Source organism: Corvus kubaryi, unplaced genomic scaffold, assembly GCF_017639235.1.
Source record: "Corvus kubaryi isolate FWS band 111438036 unplaced genomic scaffold, C.kubaryi_AGA036_p1.0 138, whole genome shotgun sequence".
Taxonomy (NCBI): domain Eukaryota; kingdom Metazoa; phylum Chordata; class Aves; order Passeriformes; family Corvidae; genus Corvus; species Corvus kubaryi.
The window spans coordinates 3639897-3658917 of record NW_024580672.1 but is presented as its reverse complement, the minus strand read 5'-3'; the positions used below and the strand labels follow the sequence as shown (position 1 = coordinate 3658917).

Below are 19021 nucleotides of genomic sequence, written 5' to 3'. Positions count from 1 at the left end.
AATTCCTTTAACAGGAAAAAAACTAAGACTAAACTAAAACCCCAACAGTATACAAGCATGCACGTGCATAAATTGGGAGAGAGGGAACTTTAAAAACCATGCTCAGGCACTTGTTTTGGTAGGAAGATGGCAAAACTTCATCTAATAGGATGAACAGATTTTAACCAGCCATAGCATACTGGGAAGTAAGCTTCTGTGAATATCCCTGTTTGAGCTCAGTACTGGAGCTATTACAATGCAGGGAAGTACCACTCCCAATCCCTGATACCAGCTAAAACATAAGATATAGAACAGGTACCATATATATGCTACATAAATATTCTTGACATGAGTGTTAGTCTGATTATTGTGGTTTCAGTAAGTGTTTAAATTACTCTTGTAGTGGTTAAAAGAGCTACTAAGAACATGGGGGATCATCACTAATTTTATGAGTACCTTCCTAGTGCTTATCGGATCATACTGCAACATTTCGTCAAAGATCATTAAGACGGGATTAAGTGCTTCAGGAAAAACCTTACCTGATGAATGCTCCTTCCTTGTATGTCAGAAATGAGAGCAGAACGTCTTTTTGCTCCTGAAATAGCAGGAGCCATTTCTTCTGGGCACGAACAAATTGTCTTCAGTCCCAGTGAAACGGACTGTTAAAACTCTTACCTTCTCCCTTTAAACACTAAGGACAATTTTCCTCTTGTTTCATCAGGCAGCAAAAGTAATCATCTCTTTAAGCAGCAACAGCTGACACCTATTTACTAGGTAATTGCTGCAGTTAAAGGGGATTAAGCACAACGAATTCGCTTTCAGTGATAAGGCAAAGCCAGCCCCTCCCGTTTTCTGCACTTCCCAGACACACCTGGGAAGAGCTCAGGGGAGCGGAGGCCAGCCAGGCCTGCCACAGGGGGGCCACATGCTGGCTAGAGTCCCTTAGCCTTAGCTGCAGCCAGTGCTAGAACGAGATGCGCGTCCCCCGTGCAATCCCAGCAGTAACTGTGCCAGACACAGGCCAGTGGTAGCAGAGACGCAGAGAAGCCCCTGAGCGTCTCTGCCCCGCACAGCCGCGCTGGGCAGGGGCTCCGCAGAGGGTGAGGGCAGCGCCTGCTGCAGCCTCACGGCTCAGCCACCTGCCCTCACGAGCAGCGTGAGATCTGCAAGGTGGGAAATAACAGAGAAATAGCAAAGCAGCAAAGGCCTGAGTGGAACAAAGCCTACTTAATGGGGCATACAGGAAATGCTAATAACAAGACATGAAATGCTAACAAGAAAAGGCAGTATAGAAACAAAACAAGCTAAATCAAACTAACTTTTAACTTCTTAAGAAATTATGCTTATGCTTCTAGACCTGACAAGTTCTGTGCCTCTGCAGGAGCATCCCAGCTAGGACACAAAATACACTAGCTGACAAATAACTAAGCCACACAACTTGAGATCAGCATGTTTACATCAGGCAAACCTAAGAGCAAGATGGCTTCTCCCACGAGGACTCTTAAATATTGGTGAGGAAAACAAAGACCAGGAAAGGAAGTAACAGCATAGATTTGCCAAGGATTAGGCTATCGGGAACAAAAGCAGAATTTCCCTATTATCCCTGGTCTGTCAGGGAAATACTATAAATGTCATTTTAACAGGTTCTGTCATCCCTTTGTTTTTAATGCTAGCATTCTCCCCTCCCCCCTTTTAGGTATGGTATAACTTAACTTTTTAAACATTACATTTTTAAATGATACAAGATAAAAAAACTCCTCTGTCAATTGATTCTTATCCCAGAAGTACCAATTTCATATTATTCCATGGTTTAGGAGAATAATGTCACACTCCAAACTTTACACTGTTTAAATGTTATTTTATTAAATATCTTCAGTTCAAGGTCTCATTGTAACAAAGCTATGAAGATTCTACCAACATTCAGACCAAACAAACAAACACTAGCTAACTTTAATTATTTCTATATCATGCAAAAATTCTGCATCAAATGCCTTCCATTTCCTGTTTAAAATGTGATATTTATAATATATATTATATAGATGCTTACATTAGCCCCATAAGAGAACATTAAGAATGCTAAAGGTGTACAGCTGTGTTTGATAATGGCCATACCAAGCTAAGGTTCTCATTAACTTAAAAGGAAACAAAACAAACAAAAAAAATCCAAAAGAGTTTGTCTCCAAGACTGTGCAAAAACAAAAAACCCAACAGTTCTGTTCTTTTAAATTTTTTTCTGAAAGATGCATATACTTAATACAGAGGGTTCTCTTTTTTAACTATTAATAATCATCAGGTAAAGAGACAAGGAAGATCAGACCAAAAGAAGGCATGCATAATGTTTTATATTTATCTTTTTAAAATGGCATAATTGTAATCTGTTTGCTCTCTCTTTGTGGCTTAAAAAAATTCTGAATGAAATATCAAGGCTTTTTACTTTTCCACTTCACTCACTGGCTTAGTGCTGTCTTAAAAATGTTTTGAAATAATAAAATCTAGTGTTTGCCCCCCCATGGGTTCAATCCCCTCACTCCTCCCCCTGGGATAGTGGAGGGAGGAAGAAAAGGGTGTTTGCTCAAACAAACCTGGGAAGTGTGGATGGTCTTTTCCTTCGTCAGGGGTGAGCTGATCTAATCCCGGTGTGGGATAGCACCTCTCTAACAAAGGGAGCAGAGCAGTAACTGCTGCAAAGTGACAGCTCCACTTTGTGCAACAGCTTTTATTTTCTGCATTTTATTGAATAAGGATTAAAATTCCAAATTGTCTTTCTTCTCTTTTATAGTCTGCAAAATGATTGCCACACACTTAGTACATTGCCAAGGCAATAATTTTAACTCCCTCTAGAGACCCAAAAAATGATTAGGGGTAGGTAAATTTACATAAAAGCCCATCCCAACTTCTGCAAGTGATGCCTTCCCTTGGTCAAGACAAATCCCATCGGGTCTGCCAGAAACCCCATTTTCTTCTTGGGGCTAGGCTCCCTCCTTGGTAAGGTCAACAAAACACTTCCACATTCCCCACCCAATGAATAAAGGAATTGAACTCCTCTTGCAGCAAAGAAAATAAAGAAAGATGAATTGGCCCAAAGGACGAACATCAGATCACTGCTCATTCCCTTTCCCCTCTGCTTCATGAGGTATCCTCTAACACCCAGAGGCAACACGGGGGGGTGGCCTGGATTCCTTCAGCTACAGCTTTTGAGGTTCTGATCTGATAGTTTTCTGTGTTACAACATCACTGTAAAAAATAGAAAAATTACCCAAATAAACACTAGGAAACATGACACTTACAAACATCAGATGGGTTAGTGGTGGGGAGAAGCACCTGGCGGGGGCTGCTGGCTCCCACTGCTATTTTACTGGAGACCAACAAATCAAACAGGAGGCCAGGTAACCCCTTTAATTCTACGGGTGCATATATTTCAGTATAAAAAACACACGCTATTTATGCCTCATATAGGAGTGTATGTGCAAGTTTTCATGAAGAACATAACACTAAGTTTTTTGTCTGCTTCCTAAGGAACACGTGTTCTGCAGCAATGTGGATCCCAACTACCCTACTAAAAAGGAAAAAAAATAGAAAATCCCATACATATACCCTCTTCCTCTAAAATCTCTGCTCTTAATGCAATTTTTTTTGTTTTGTTAAATTAAATAAGCTGGCTTCAAAACTCCATGTTTGTCCAGGTAGTGGCTGTTTCCAAAACCAGTATCACTAAAGAGCGAGCTTCTATTCAAGTTATATTCACTTAAACCCATTTTTAATCTCTACTTCCATCTTTAGTTTTACATCAACATCCCATTTTGTTTTATTTCTTAAAAAAAAAAAAGAAAAAAAAAGAAAAGAAAAGTCTGTTTTGGGATCCAGCAGCTGAGCAACCAGGTTTCCATAGCGTTCTTGCTGTGCAGAAATCGAAGAAACAGGCTGAAGTCAGACTGCTGGGCAACAGGAAGAGAAGCACCTCCTCTCTCTTGAACCCCAGTCTTCACACTGGCTCCTCTGGGGTCTCCTCGCCACCTCTCACCGCCTGTAGTTGCAGCACAGCCCGAATGCGGTATTAACTTCCACCATCGCTTTGCGGAGCACAGTCCAGCCATCCGCTGTTAAAGCCGCCTCCTTTCTTGCTCTCCCTCTCTCTTTCTCTCCTTCACTTTTGCTTTCCCCCTCACTTCATTTCTGAAAGATGTTCTGGCTGCTGCCACTTTCTTAGCCCTGGGGGAGGGGGCATGTTGGATAATCTGTCATTTATTTAGCATTATTCCTGGTTTTTATTATTTTATACAAACAACATGTCTTTTTTTTTAGATTTAAAAACACCTTCGTACAGCAGAAACAGACACGATGGATCCATGGAAAACAACAGAAAGGCAGCGCCCGAAGCATCAGATGCATGCAGGGTTTCGTGCATTTGGCTGCTGCCTGTTTGTAATTTGTATTTATTTCTTTAACGTCAAAACAGACATGACCGTTGCTGTCACTCAGGCACTCCAGAGCTGCTTGCTAAGAAGATATTGCCCTCCAGCTGAGTATCTCCACAAGTTGCTGCAGTCAGGAAGAAGTAGTGTCCACCCAGAAATGAGAGGGGAGAACAGGATGGAAGATGGAAGGAAATAAAGCCAAACATTAGCTGTACACAATTTAAAAAAACAAGTTTTCTACAGGCTAATTATTTGGTGTAGAAAACCCTAACACAAGACAAATTGGGGATCCTGAGGAGAGCTCTGAAGACAAGAGGCACTCACCTCCCCTTCCAGGTGGCTGAGTGTGCCAATGAAAATGAACTAATTGCTAAAATGTATTACATGCTGCTTTGGAGCAGCCCTGGGCCCACTATCTCATACTGATGACCCAGAAGTTGAAGAAGTTTCCTAAGGAACAGTTTCTGCCTCACTTTTCATTGGTTTTTGCCTTGAACTGAAAGATAATTGTATTTTTCTTAGGGTTTTTATTTTTTAAATCTTAGTAATTTTGTCTCTGAACTTTCTTAATATTTAACCAAATGTATGAGCTTTTCTGCAGTTTTGTGAAACTGTAGCCCCAGTGACTGCTTTTAGCAAAGGCTCTTCCTAGTTAATCTTCATGTGCTAAATTACTAGATTTATTTGGATCAATTTTAAGTCTGGGTTTTTTTCATGTCAGTTTAGCATTATCCTGTCATGAAAGTATAGCCAAAACCTTCTTTCTACCATTTCTTAGTTTGCAAATCTTTGTAGAATCTCCCTTACTACTCTTCTCCCTTCTTGGTTCCCACTCTCTCCTTACACAGAAGTCCTCTGATTAATATCAAACTTCTTTTCTGGCTGCAGTTTCCTTTTGAGATGATTTACCCAGAACTGAACTCTGCCTTCCAGGTGAGAAGAAACCACTAATTTCTATTAAAGTGTTCATACTCACCTCATTCATTCTTTATCCTTAGCTTTCACTGCACATGGGTTACACTGCTCCAAAATGATTCAGTGCATTCAGATGGGGGCTGCCCACACTGACCCCATTTGTAATTGCATGTGGGTACACTTCCTTCAGAACACAGAAATGCATGCAAATACCTCAGCTTCTATTAGTTTACAGGCTATTTTAAAATATTGTTTTAACCAACATTTTGTGGTTTGGAAATAGCTTCTGCTCTGCAGTTTTCAGAAACCCTCTAGCACATACTTTTGGAGGGCTTCAGCATTTCCACAGCCAAGAAACATACCTCTTCTGCAGCAGACTTTCCATTCCTAAACTTTCTCAGAACTCCTAGGCATAGCCACTGAGCCACACCGATCTTTAATTTAATAATTTTTTCTGCATCTTTTCTTGGACTAAATCCAGGACAGATGTCTTCCTCAACATTTCTGTGATGAAATCTGATGCTAGTTATTTTTGTTTTCCTGCAAAGGCTTTGTCCTTCTCACTGCCTTACTCCCTGGAAATTCAGCTGATTTTCTAGCTCTCTTGAAAGCTTCCCTGCTTCTGGTGCCCCCAACTGGCTTTTGCTTTTCAAATTCCATCTGTGACCTCTGCAGCTTGCTTATGATAGTTCACATTCCTTTCAGTTGCCTTCAGTAGGGTTTAATACCTCATAACACATACCAATACAGACTGCTCTTGGCTTAGTCCCAAGTTGTTCACAGAACTAGGACTCAAGTAGCAACTACACTTGAGTGGTTCATCCTTAAATGACCACATTAAAAAAAGCTTGCCTCCCAGTTGTAGATGTTTGTTGTGTTTGCCCTTAAATAGAAAATCTTTAGTAAAAAGGTCCTAAGGTTAGGAAACTTAGATCTATGAAATGAACGTGACAAAAGGATGCAGAAGGACTTTGTACATCTAACTAAAAGAAACCACTAAGGCAGTAAAACAGAATGCCTTAATGCTGAAGAAGTAAATTGATCTAACGTCCTTCAGGAGCAAGCAATAATCATTTCTGCATGACAAATTTTAGAATCAAAGTTTCTTCCAATGCTGAATTGTGGCAAGTTAATTGGGGGATATTTTAAATCCTCTGATATTATTATTTGTTTAGATTTTTTCCCCCTCTGAGTTTTCTCAACATGGTACATTAAATAGCTTTTGCTTATTAGAAAATCAGTTGTAAAATTTATATGAATAAACCTTCACCCCTTATGGCATAGAAATTCTGTATGGATTCTACAATATCCTTTCTAGAATATGACAAACTCATCAAAAAAGTTCTCTGAAATCACCCCCAGCATGTAAAGGTAGATGTGAAATGGCCAACCTGTGCACAGCCTGAGATACTCTTCCCCTCTGCTCTGGATTAGCCATTTGTCCAAGCACAGACCTGAGCACCTGGGAGGAAGCACAGCTGCTACAAGGGTACCTATGCCCAGGAACAACTGTCTGGCACATGACTCCCATTTGCCAGGAGTGGCAGATAACCCTACCGAGTCCAGAGGACAGGACTTAAAGGAACACCATCTACAAGCTGAAGTTTGCAGCCTACAGACAACTAAATATGGTTCTCTCACAGCCAGCTAAACAGCCTTGAATGCTGAATTCTCACATACAGCAGCCTTAGCCGGGTGTGTGATGTACTCCTTCCCTGACAGTCCATACCCGTATTTGATCCTCACTGGAGAGGTGCCGCAGGAGCTCCAGAGCAGTGGTAGTGGACATTGAGCCACTTGCCGTCTCGGCGGTGCCAGACACGGGTCTCCTCCGACTGCGTGGTGCGGGGCCGGCCTTGGCCATCGATGTACTGTGTCAGGCGGATGTACGCGATGCAGGCGGCGTCCTCCCCGATGACGTGGACGTGGGGGTTCAGGATGGTCGTGTGGATTGGCTTGCTGTTCTTCGACAGTACTGGCAGGACATGCAAAACCATCAGATTCACTTTACTACTAAGAAGGAGGAGCGTCCCACATTCTCCAACCTCTTCTATCTTCTACTCACCTTCCACTGGATTCTGGAATACCACAAAAATTGCTCCTGCAATTTTTCAGGCAAAATCCTAGCAACTCTTTCCCCTATCATCTGTTGTTCTCCTTAGGAACTGCACACTTACTGCCTAGAATCCCCTGGCCCCTTTGCCCCCACTTCCTCTGAAAAGCATACTCGCCACTTTTTCAACATCAGTGCTGCTGTGTCTTCAGTTATAGGAAAAGATCTTTCACTTACAGAATACTGTTGCAAAGGAGTCAATAATCAGGAGATCTTTAAGCTAGGACAGCATTAAATATGAACAAACCTTGGAGAAGTGTTAAAATCATGCCATAATAAGCTGTTGAGAGAGACAAAGTCTCTGCATACTTAGAGAACTACAAATTGCCCATATTAAGGACCTTGACCTAACCCCCAAAATAAAACAGATTGAACGGCTCAGATTTAAATTTCAATTATCTCATCCTGTGGAGACATCCGGGAAGACAGACAAATCCACTAGTATAAATGATAGCATTTCTCCCAACTCTTTCCTGCCCCAGACTGACAAGGTGACCCTTATATCTATGTAAAAGGTTCATTAGGTGTTAGAGATCTGAAACCATCCAGGGAAAACTCAAAGCAAAAGCATCTTTATGCCTGATCATTCAGTATGTCTACCCCAAGCACACATGTTGATTCCATAAAAATCTGATAATTTTTTCCATTTTCATATCAGTAAGAAGTTCAGTGCCTCAAACTGCCAGGTACAAAACATTTCCACCTAGCAGATTGTATGCCTAGAGTGAAGGGATGTGGGGGTTAGAATTGAAATTGCTGCTGAACAGGCTTTTTGAGAGAAAGGCTGCTGGCTTTTATGAACGCATCACAACCCAAGCACAATGAAGTTCTTGCTGATTCTGATAACCAGTAAAAACAAGGCAAATTTTCCCCCCAAAATGTGACATAGAGGAAGAGTAGAGAGAAAGGTGTTGGAGTTACCAAATCTACCCACTCACAGTTTTCAAAGTAAAACTTATGGAAATCCATTCCTTCAACCAGGTTCCCCAGTGCTTCAGGTTCAAATGAGGTCAAGCCAGGATCACAGATTTTTCTGCAAAGAAAAGCAGCACAGGCTTACAGTTTGCATTTGAGCCCAAGCACTATTCACATAGCAAAGTGCTGGTATGCCATTTGACTCACACTCTGTGTCCACCTAACTACTCCAAGAAGTTCCTGAAGACTCAGCCCTACTGTAACTCATGGAGCCAACTAGATGGCATTTCACATGAAATAAACCTCTAGGTTTCTGACTTTTCTTTTATTCTCTTTCTGCTCTTCTCATTGCCCTCTCCTGTACTTTTCTTACAAACCCAGGACATTTTCCTTTTGTTGTTCCTGTTGCTGTTTGATACCTGACTTGATACTGATTTAGCGATCTACTACTCCATCCCTTACTCCTAACTGATGTAGGCTAAGAAGGATAAAACCTTTTACCATCCCTGACTGCATGACAGCTCCTCGTACCCAGGAGCCAGAGCATCACTTGCACACAAACTGATAAACAACCTGTCAGAAAGCATCTCTACTTACGTATAAGCCTCAAAATCTCCATTGTTGATGGCCTCTATCAGCTGCTCTGTTATCTTGATGATCTCTTGCTTACGCACTGTGAACAAGAAGAAAGAGCAATTTAACTGTGCTGAAGAGTTCAGTAGAAATACGAGGCTAGTGGGTGCTTCCTACAAGCAATTTGTAGAGCACCATTAGTTTAGGTCTCATAGGATGCTGCTCCCTGCATTCTGGAGATATGCGGTAAAGACAGTCATCCACATGAGAGTAGGGGGGCAGTGGTATGAAAGGGAAATGGTGATCCCATAATGCAGGGAGAAAGGAAATAAAGAGATCTTATTCAGTGTTTTTCTTCTAAAAAGGTCTAAGGCACCAGAAGTGTCTCCTGAATGACAGCCTGAGCTGCTTCTGGGGAGTCTGACCAATGAACACCAGGGACCCTGCCCATGTGAAGTACTTGTCTGGCAGCTTAAGACGTGCAAAACCTTCACCACAGTAGCCATTTACAAATGGCCACCACAGAGATCAAGGCAATTGGAAGGAGTCTCCCAACAACTTGCCTATCACCATCACCAATACCTCAGCTATTGTGAATGCTGCAAACAAGCAACTGGGACATGTAGGGATGGCTTCTGCAAGCTAGAAAGACAACGGCAGCAGGATGGATGGATTGGATGAGCAGGTCCTAGCTGTGTCTGAGTGCGCACTCTGTTCCTCAGTTAGCTTCTGCCAATCCCTACGGCACAATTCTTTACAGCACTCTGACAGCATTGTCATTAACCCAGCCCAGCACACTGGACTTCAAGATGAATGAAGACAAGGGCCGTCTGTCTACTGTTATTTGGCCCCCATCTGGCCAGCGCCTCTGTGCTCTCTTCCAGATTGCCTAGGCCACATCCCCTCTGCTGGTCTCGAGAATTCTTAACATTTACGAAGTTTGAATCAGGTCTATTAAATAATACAATTCTAGTTCTATGACTATACGTGCACCATACCTATGCCTGAGCCTATATGCACAACCTCACATCTCTTCAGCCTTCCCCACACCTGTAGGTAGACTCTTCTGCACATTACACAGGCATTTAGGAGGTTCTCTAGCATTCTCTTCAATGTTACCAGATAATATACAATTCCTACCACCAGAAGTGCCATCCACATGCCCCTCAGCATCTAAAATGTAGGTGTCTGAAATGGAACCAGTTCCCTGACTGTTCCTCCTTTATACCCTGAAAGAAATTGGGACTTCTGGAAGTCTCAAGTGGAGATCTTAGATGCCTGTCATTAGGGGGATGGTGTTTAAATCCAACCTACCATCTTTGGATATTCAAGTCAGGGAAGCTGAATTCCACTCTAAATGCCAGAAGATGCTGCTCTGAACTGCTCTCTCCCTTGCCCATAAGCTTTCATCCACATGTGCACCTCATCCCACCATTGATAAGTGCAGCTGAAGAGCAACAAGATAATAATCTCACTGGCAATGAAAGATGTCCATACCCACTCTGGAAGTCAGTTAAGAGACTTTTACTACTGAGCTAGCCTCAGAAACCCCTCAGATAGCTCATAAAAACCCCTCATCTGGCTCATAAAAATAAGGGGGGCTGGTTTTGCTATGCAGGCTGTATGTATTTCCACACATGAAAATATGTATACAGGGAATGGGTCAAAACAACACAATGGGCTATGTCTGTTGTGAAAAATGTCCTTACAAGCAAGTTGTCTGGGATTACTTCCACATAAAGAAGGGCTACTTGTTGGACCTCCAAACCATGCACCACTGATGTCCAGAAGATGGAGTCCATGGGAAAGGCTCCATTTGAGGTGGGTGAGGGAGTCTGCAGACCACAGTCACGGTGCGCTGGCTCATCTCAAGGAAATTTGCACCCCCTTCCAAAGTCCCTTGACACAGTGCCAGCAGGCCCGTCCTTCAACACTAGTCCATGCCATCAGACTGTGCTCGTCTCCTGGCTTTCACTACATGTCCCGAACTAGAACCGGCACACGGAAGGTGACCACTCTGTCCGAAGGACAAAGAGCCTCGGGATGTCAGGGGAACGGCATTCACGCCTGCCGCTCCCGATGAATCCGCGGGCCTCCAAAGTGGCACGGCAGAGGCACAAGCGCGAGGCGATATGCACCAGCACGGACATCGAGCATGGCCCGCGGCTGCTCCACCCTGCTTTGTGCGGGCCCAGGAGGCAGCCCCGCCACAGCAGCCACGCCGCCGGCCGCGGAGCGCTGCGGGAGCGTTTAGCGGGCATCGTTCAAGGCCGGGCCACAGCTTGGGCCGGGCTCTGTCCCCACCCGGGGCGGGGCGGGGCGGCGGCCGCGGGCGGGACGGGCTTGAGGGCGGCCCCGCTCCCGCCGCCTGCGCGTGGCGCCCCCCGGCGGCCGCCGCCGCTGCCCGCTCAGCCCCGGCCCGGCTCGGCTCGGACGGACGGGGTGAGGGGCAGGGGAGGAGAAAAGAGGGAGCTTTATATCTAGGGTAACTAGCATGAGTTGCACTACTCCACTACTGCTACCCAGCTGCTAACTTACACGGTGCTCGGTTAAGTACAAAGGGAACTACTGGAGTTAGCAAAGGCTCCGACCGAGCACGCTCTAACTCCAATGTCTGCCCTGGGCTGTCCCAGGCATGAAGCTTCTCTTCACAAGACTGTGTAGCTGCAAAACAAATGTAAGCGTTAAAATGATAAACAAACAAAAATTAGAAAGTAAAATAAAAACCAACAAAGAAGTACAGACACACACAGCCCCAGCCCCGGTCGGCACACAGACACATCCACATCCCAATAACTTCTACCTGCTCTCCTGCTTCTGTCACATCACTTGGGCCAGACACTGCTTGGCAGGGGCCACCTGGGCTCTGGTGCAAAAAGCACAGCAGGAATTACACTAATTCTGGAGGAAGTTTGAGAGCAACCTACAACAATGGTTGGAGTAGTGACAGAGCAGCACAAGGGCAAGTACAAGATGGGATTAAAGAAAGTAGGGACATCCAAATCACTGCAAATCTCAACTTAGAGGGAAGCAAAGTGGGAGAACACTGACCCACTTGGCAGAGAAGTGATTCGGCACTCCTCAGTGTACCAAGCAGGCCTTTGCTATGACCAAGAGGAAGGAATTAATAAGCCAGCAGTGATGGACAGCTCACAGCAAAAAGGACTTCAGAAGAGATCATTTCCCTTCCATTCTGTCTAGGCAAAACACCTTTCCCATTGCACCTTACAAACCAGCAGTCTGACATCCTTAGAGCTACTTCAAAAATAAATAACAAAGATGCTCCAACTGCTGCATCATGAGATACTGTGCTGCATGTAGGAAACCAGGAAAATATGACAGGAAGAGACAGAAGAGGGCATGTCTGTTCCTTCCTTCCTAGACTGACCTGAACAGAATCAAATACTCCAGATGTTCCCAGCTCATACTAAGGATCCTTCTACTATAGCGTTAAATAGTCAGACAGCTAGTACAGTATGTCTGTGTAGAGGAAAGGCTGTGAATTCCACCTAGATTTTCTCCAACCTACTAGCTTTTTTTCACATGCATTTTCAGAGTTTTTCAGCCACAGGCTCCTCTACAGAGGTAGCCAGTTCAGGAGATACAAGGCAGAACTTAACTCATAGACTAACCATGGTACCAGCTAACTGAGCTAGCAAGACAGACACACAAGGTAAAGCTCACGACAGAAAAATGCTCTTCAGAGCCAACATTATCCCAGGATTTTCACTCAAAGCACCTCACAATGGATTCAAAAACGCTATGGGGTCTTTCAGGAGCCACACCCTCCCTTTCAAAGCACCTTAAAGTAGTCTGAAAAAACTGGGTTTCGTTCCTTTGGTACTTCTGAGCACCCTCCATGTCTGGGGTCTTCAGAAATTCTGACAAGTGAGACTGAATTCGGTCTTGTGCATCCCTTCCACAAGCAGACCTGCACCACTGACCCCATTTACCACAAGGAGAACTAAGAGATGCAGTGACTTGCCCAAGGAAATCCCAAAAGACAGTGTCTCTGCAGAGAACTCCACATCTCACCCAGATGAAAGCAAGGGAATGAAATTAGCTAGGATGAGGTTCTGGGTTTTTTTTTTTCAGAAAGGGGAGGAAATGTTTGGAAAATTTCAGTGTGCAAAGGAGGGTATTTTGCAGGAAGGGAGATGATTTCTTTTTATTCTGGAGTACTGGAAATGAAAAATCAACATTCTGGAAGGAAGCTGAGGAAAGGAAAAATCTTAGGTAAGGAGAAATGGGAAGGGTGGAGGAAGGGGTGGGAAAAAGATGCTGTGAAGCACTGCACCCCTGGACTTACTGGCTGAGAAACAGAGAGAAAGCTGGGACTGCATGGACTCAGTCTGTGTTTTGCTCTCACTGTGCCTCCGTCCTTCAAGCACTGAGCTGCCGTCCCCGGTGGAGAGAGGGGGAGCTAGCATGGCAGGGAATTAAAACACAAACACAAACAAAACACGCAAGTTCAGTAAATAAAAAAAGAGAAAGGAAATAGGAGAACATTAAAGAAACCACAATGCTGGGCACAAAACATGCAGGAGTATCCTCCAGGGCAAAGCCAAGTAGACAGCTCTACAACATGAACCTGCTGTGCAATTTAGTGACACAAGGGCAGGGAGGTGGGGGAAGAACAATGACACACACTGCCTTTAGCCCCACCACAGTGGAAACAACATATCCCTGAGGCAACTGTCATTGATGGATCAAGACAGTGTCTCCTACGGCACAGCAGAACTGATCTGTGTAGCCTGGTGTCTATTTAAAATAAGAAGTTGGCAGAGGAACTGCACAAGCACTTCCTTTTCCAAGAGTCATGGCTACACAGAACACTGAGAACTCTAACACTCCCAAACCTTTTGGTCTACTTAGTTTTGCTCAAGTGCTTGCTTATTTTAAAATGTGGAAGGGCAGGAATAGAAGACGAACACAGGTGAACACTGCTACACTTAAAACTGAAGGACTAAAATTACCAGAGGTGGCCACAGCACAAACCATTACTGTGCAAACTCTTTCCCTCCCGATCACCATTCAAATGCTCCCTTCTATTAAAACCATAATGAAATATTCTAACCTTTGCCAAAAACCCCAAAACACAGTTTTCATCTGTAGCAATGTAGCCCTATACAACTCTATACACTGACCACCTGCCTTTCCTCCTCCCCATGGTCTGTTCCAGTCCTACCCTTCTTTTCCTTGCAGTATTTGTATTCCTGACTTAAAACACACATTGGCTCAGCTGGCTCAACCATGGAACCCCTCCAGAATAAAAAGTGCCACAGGAGTCAAGGTTCTGGATAAATACCTGTTCTGGATGGCTATCCAGCAGAGATTAGATAAATTGAATTCATTACTGCACTATGAAACCCATCCAGTTCCCGTCCCTCAAAGCTAGGTTCTTAAACCACGGATTACTCTTTGGCAAAAAGGTGGCAGCTAGAATACTGTCCTGTAATGAGGCCAGGTCTTATCTGAAACAATCTGTATTGCAGAGCTCTTTCACTCACTGGCATGTGTTTCTTCTCCCTGTGATTCCTCAGAAGAGGAGCCAGCAGCTTGTGACAGGCCATGGGAAAAGCATCAGGAACTAGCCCAGCTGATGGAGGTGACATTGCAGGGTCAGCACTGATTTTTCCCTGGATATGTAACTCAGATGAACTACAGGGAGAATGAGGATACCTCTGCCTCAAAATGCAAACTATTAACACATTTGCCTCAGAATGCAAACTACATTCACCCATCCCAAACTTGCTTATTCAGGAAAATGTCTGCTCATCCTTCATTAGGGAGGCCAGGCAAAAGACAGCTGCTCAAACAACAGGAGCAGATATGGAACTTGAAGCTCCTTTATTTAAAGAGTTTTACAAGCACAGAATATTTATGATATGGTCACTGAAAGGCATGAAATCTCTTCTCAGCATCTCCCTCTACTGATATCTCAGTCAAGGACAACAGGCTGAGAATGATCTTCATCTTAGAAACAAAAATAGACCCAAAGAGAAAAAATAACAAGGGAATTCTGTGCATGTCACAAAAGAGATTCCCAGAAAAGGGTGAAAAGGGAGACTGAGCAGTAACAGAGAGGTTTCAACTCCCTGTAATCTACAGGGAAGCACAAAAACGCAAGCAGAGTCCAAACCTCAAGGGACTGGTAGGGATTTTTCCACACCTAGAAATGGACTGGAGATGAACAGATTATGATATATGCAAGAAAGGAATTCCAGCTCTGAGACAAAAACGAATTAGCTCAGGGAAAACTGTTTATATACCACAGAGGCCAAGTCAGCCGGCTCCCCACTGCACGGTCCCACTGTGACAGGAATGACAGCATCATGGTGAATTTATGAACTGAGTCAGACACAGAAATCTGGGAAGCTAGTTCAAGGCAATGACTGAATCTCTAGAATCCCTTGCCTACACTTAGCTGTATTAGAAATTACAGGCAAAATACCTACCTTTCAGATCCTCATCTTCAGTCGTGGTGTTACAGCTCTCTGTGGAACCCTGCACGGCAGAACAGAGCATTACCAGGCATCAGCAGTCGGGAGCATGAGCAAATAGTTTGATTTCTTTGTGAAGGAAGATGGGGAAAAGCACAAAAACGTTGGCAGAGATGGTAGGGAGAGCATGATACAAGGAAGATTTGGATGAAAGCAGGCCAAATATAAAGCAAAATGTAACAGCATCTCTGCTCAGCTTTTGCATGTTCAAGCTGTTAACCCAGAACTTTTACAAGGGTGAAAGTTACCAAACTCTGTCAAATGAAATCCAATGAGAGTTGTTTCTGTTTGGAAGAATAGCCACAAGAAGCTAAAGAAGGGCTCCTAGGCTTTCTTAGAGGAGGTGTCCAGTTGTAGAAGAAAAAAAAAAAAGTGCATAAGTGCCTATATCTTCTCTTCCATCCCACATACGAAAGAAAGTGGTGGTTATACACCACAATAGGAAAGAGATGTTAATATCTGAACAGTTGTCTTTACTCAGCCTCTTCCAGATACGCATAGCCATATAACACAACCCTCCAAGTCTATTGCCAGCTGTACTTGGGAGCATGCTACAAACCAGACATTGGAAAGGTAGAAACTGAATTAAGACACATGAAGACTAGAACAACAGAGAAGCAGAAGTTTCTCTGGCAACACTCCCATCCCTTACCTTTATGCCATCTGTAGCATTATGGACAACAGTTGTTTGAGGCTCCTAGGAAAGGATGGAAGAATCATTAAACTCCAGTTCCAAAGCATTCTCCCATTTATTTTCACTCCCCAGCAAGTGGAGAAAAGGTGACTGACATTAAAAAAATAAAATCAAATCACAAACTCCAAACAGCACACGTGTGCCTGCGTGCATGCGCACACACTTCCTGCACAGGTTTCATTAAGAGAAAGGCTGCACTAAAAGCCACAGTCACAAGGAGACAAAGCCCCCAGCTTCCCTGCAATTGCCCCTAATTCCCAACTCATTTCCAGTGAACCAGGCTGGCACAGACACCAGAGGGCAACCAAGCAGCCAGTCTGCACCCTCTGCAGCCCTTCATGAAGTAATGACCCCTCAGCAGTGTCCTCACTGGAAAATGCTTCAGAAGAGGGAGAGGGGGAAGAATGCATAACGCTAGGCTGGGGCCTTTGTCTCCCAGTCTTTTGGAAAGGTTGCTGGGTATTTTACCCTAAAAAAGGGACATTCATAATTTCCATAATAAAAAAAAGCATGAGCCAGACCACCTCAATGCCTTTCAGAGAAGAGTTGCTAAGGAGCTGTGAAAAAAGGCACATTTTTCTAAAAGTCTCTGAAATGAGCTCCAATTTCAATAATAACCATATTTAATAATTTCGAAAGGCTCTCTCAATACCAAAACCATCATGAACAAAGCCAGTGAAAGGAAAGCAGAAAATTATGAAGTGTCCCAGGAATCCTTCATCCTACAACAAAAAAACCCAACATCAAATCCTACCCACCCACCCTGCAAAAATGCCAAATCCAACTCTCTAGAGACAGACAACAAAAAGCAGCTACCAGGCCTATTGATGCTAACTAGCTCCTGCACTCATCCCTTCGTTACCAGGACAAGACTTCAGGATCCTGCACGATCTCCTCCCATTGCTGTCGTTCTTGCGGGGTGGCTCAGCGAGGGCATCAGGGACAGTGCTGGGCAGTGCTGTACACTCACCCATCTGCCTCTGCCACCCGCTGCACTGCTGCCTGATCTCACGGGTACTGAGGCAGGCCACACACCCCAGCTGTGCCGTTCAATGTACTCGGCACTGGGCACTGTAGAGCCTGCACACAGCCCACAGAAAATGCCAGCCCAGAAAGTCAGTGAGCTGCAGGAGATCAGCCACTCAACTGAGCAGGCCAAATAGGCCAGCAAAGGATTCTTCTAAAAACCCTCTGTCTGCCCTTTCTTCTCTGGTGTCCTGAAGTCCATCCTCCATTTCCTGAGTGTTGGAGAGTGGATGGAGCTTGACACTCTCTTCTTCAAAACCATCCTCCCCAAAGCCAGCAGGAACAGTTGAACGGGACACATAGAACTATACAGGGTGGCACACAGGGAAGTCCAGGCAAGCTGCGATCCCCACATCCAACCACAGCTCTGCTCAGCACCCCCATCCCAAAGCCTGTGAGGCTGTGATCAGGCCCCACAGCAGCACAGGGACACAGACAGAACGAAGCCGAAACATAAGCTGAAACAGAGCAGCACAAGCAGCACTCGGGAAGGGGTTTGGGGGGAGAAGGGGAGAGGACAGAATCAAAATTAAACCAAACAGGAAAAAAAATTGTGGTTGGGGAAGATACCATGGACGTCTGCACTGGGGGTGTTTCTTTTGCAGTGCTTACTATACTGGTTTTGTTGTTGCTCTGTGGCTGAGACAGAAAAACATGGTTTTAGTTCCCCTGCTGGACAGCAGAGGCAGCAAGAAAATGACAGTATTGCTTCCAACCCCAGCCATCTCCTCAGACCCGACCCTCCCCACAGGCTCAGTCACCAAGAAGAGGGAGGAAGGAGGAGTGCTGCCCAGGTTGCTGGACATCATCCTTCCCCCAGAGGCAATAGAAGCTGTAAGGGATGTACCAAAATCCAAATGTGAATGAACTGCTAGAGCTATAAGGAAGGAAAACAGAAGGGAAAAAGGCAGCAGCCCAAAGGGATGGGGAGAATCCTGCAATGAGCACTAACAAAAATATCTGGTGAAGGAAAATGAGAGATGGCAGCTGTCCTGAGAGAAAGAGACTACAGAAGTGAGAGACACACAATAGTCATGGTCTCAAACAGGGCACAAATGGGAGTCAAGTCTGAGGTGTCCCAAAGTGTACAGAAACAGTTCTAGCTATGTGATAATGCTGAGGGTTTCAGGGAATCTATTGATCCAAGTAAAAGTGTGCTCAGCCCTAGAAAAGGTAGAGAAAAGGTGATGTATGATGTGTTGTATCCCTGCTGTGACCTGAACAAAGAGACTTCAGGACCAAAATATGGAAAGGAATGGGATTGGGACATAAGGGAAAGGCCATGTAGTTCCACAAGTAGCAAGTTCTCTGGATGGTGCCCAGCAGCTTTTCATCTTTCCCCACTTCAGTCTCTCTTGTAGCTGTGGTAGAAGAATAAAATCTCTGTTTCCTGCATCCATACAGCACAACAGTGAGGCCATCACCAGCTTGCTGAAAAGAATCATCCCATTGAGTCATGTATGTCATGAATGAGCCAAGTCTATGTTTGTAGGAAGCCAAACCTGTGTCCATAATTACAGAGTTCCTAGCCAACAAATCCAGCCCACATGTGACCCCTGCACCAGGCTGTCTCTTTTGCTGCTAGATCAAATAAGATCAAAACTGGCACTGCAGGAGCCTCACTCAAACTCCTCAGTTTACAGACTGGGGTGCCTGATGGGAGCTCACAGTAGTGTGCCCTCATTGCAGTGGCTCTCTATCCCACTGTGCTCAGGGAGTGCAAACTCATATTACAAAATATCAGGCCCTCATCACCACACCACAAACACCACAAAGAATGCAGAAGTCAAATGCTGAGCTGGAAAACATCTGCCAAAGGTATAATTATGTCAACCAGTGACAGACCTCGTAAGACTGAGACTTGACAAACACCTACTAATAATTCAAC

General features: G+C 44.5%; 1 protein-coding gene across 27 annotated transcripts in view; it reads right to left on the bottom strand.

Moving 5' to 3' along the window:
• Window positions 1-1820: 1820 nt before the first annotated feature.
• Window positions 1821-19021, bottom strand: part of CAMK2G (calcium/calmodulin dependent protein kinase II gamma) — a 207425-nt gene continuing 190224 nt past the window's right edge. For 5 of the 27 annotated variants that reach the window (XM_042018636.1, XM_042018638.1, XM_042018637.1 and 2 more), the window contains 9 exons: window positions 17704-17772; window positions 16066-16110; window positions 15369-15417; window positions 13220-13333; window positions 11449-11574; window positions 8935-9010; window positions 8361-8455; window positions 7039-7284; window positions 1821-4518 (listed from right to left, as the gene is read on the bottom strand). In XM_042018636.1, coding sequence (XP_041874570.1) covers window positions 7052-7284; window positions 8361-8455; window positions 8935-9010; window positions 11449-11574; window positions 13220-13333; window positions 15369-15417; window positions 16066-16110; window positions 17704-17772 — 807 coding nt within the window. In that variant the 3' untranslated portion in view covers window positions 1821-4518; window positions 7039-7051. The remainder of the gene's footprint in view (window positions 4519-7038; window positions 7285-8360; window positions 8456-8934; window positions 9011-11448; window positions 11575-13219; window positions 13334-15368; window positions 15418-16065; window positions 16111-17703; window positions 17773-19021) is intronic. The other 22 variants (XM_042018644.1, XM_042018646.1, XM_042018645.1 and 19 more) reach the window with 7 other exon arrangements.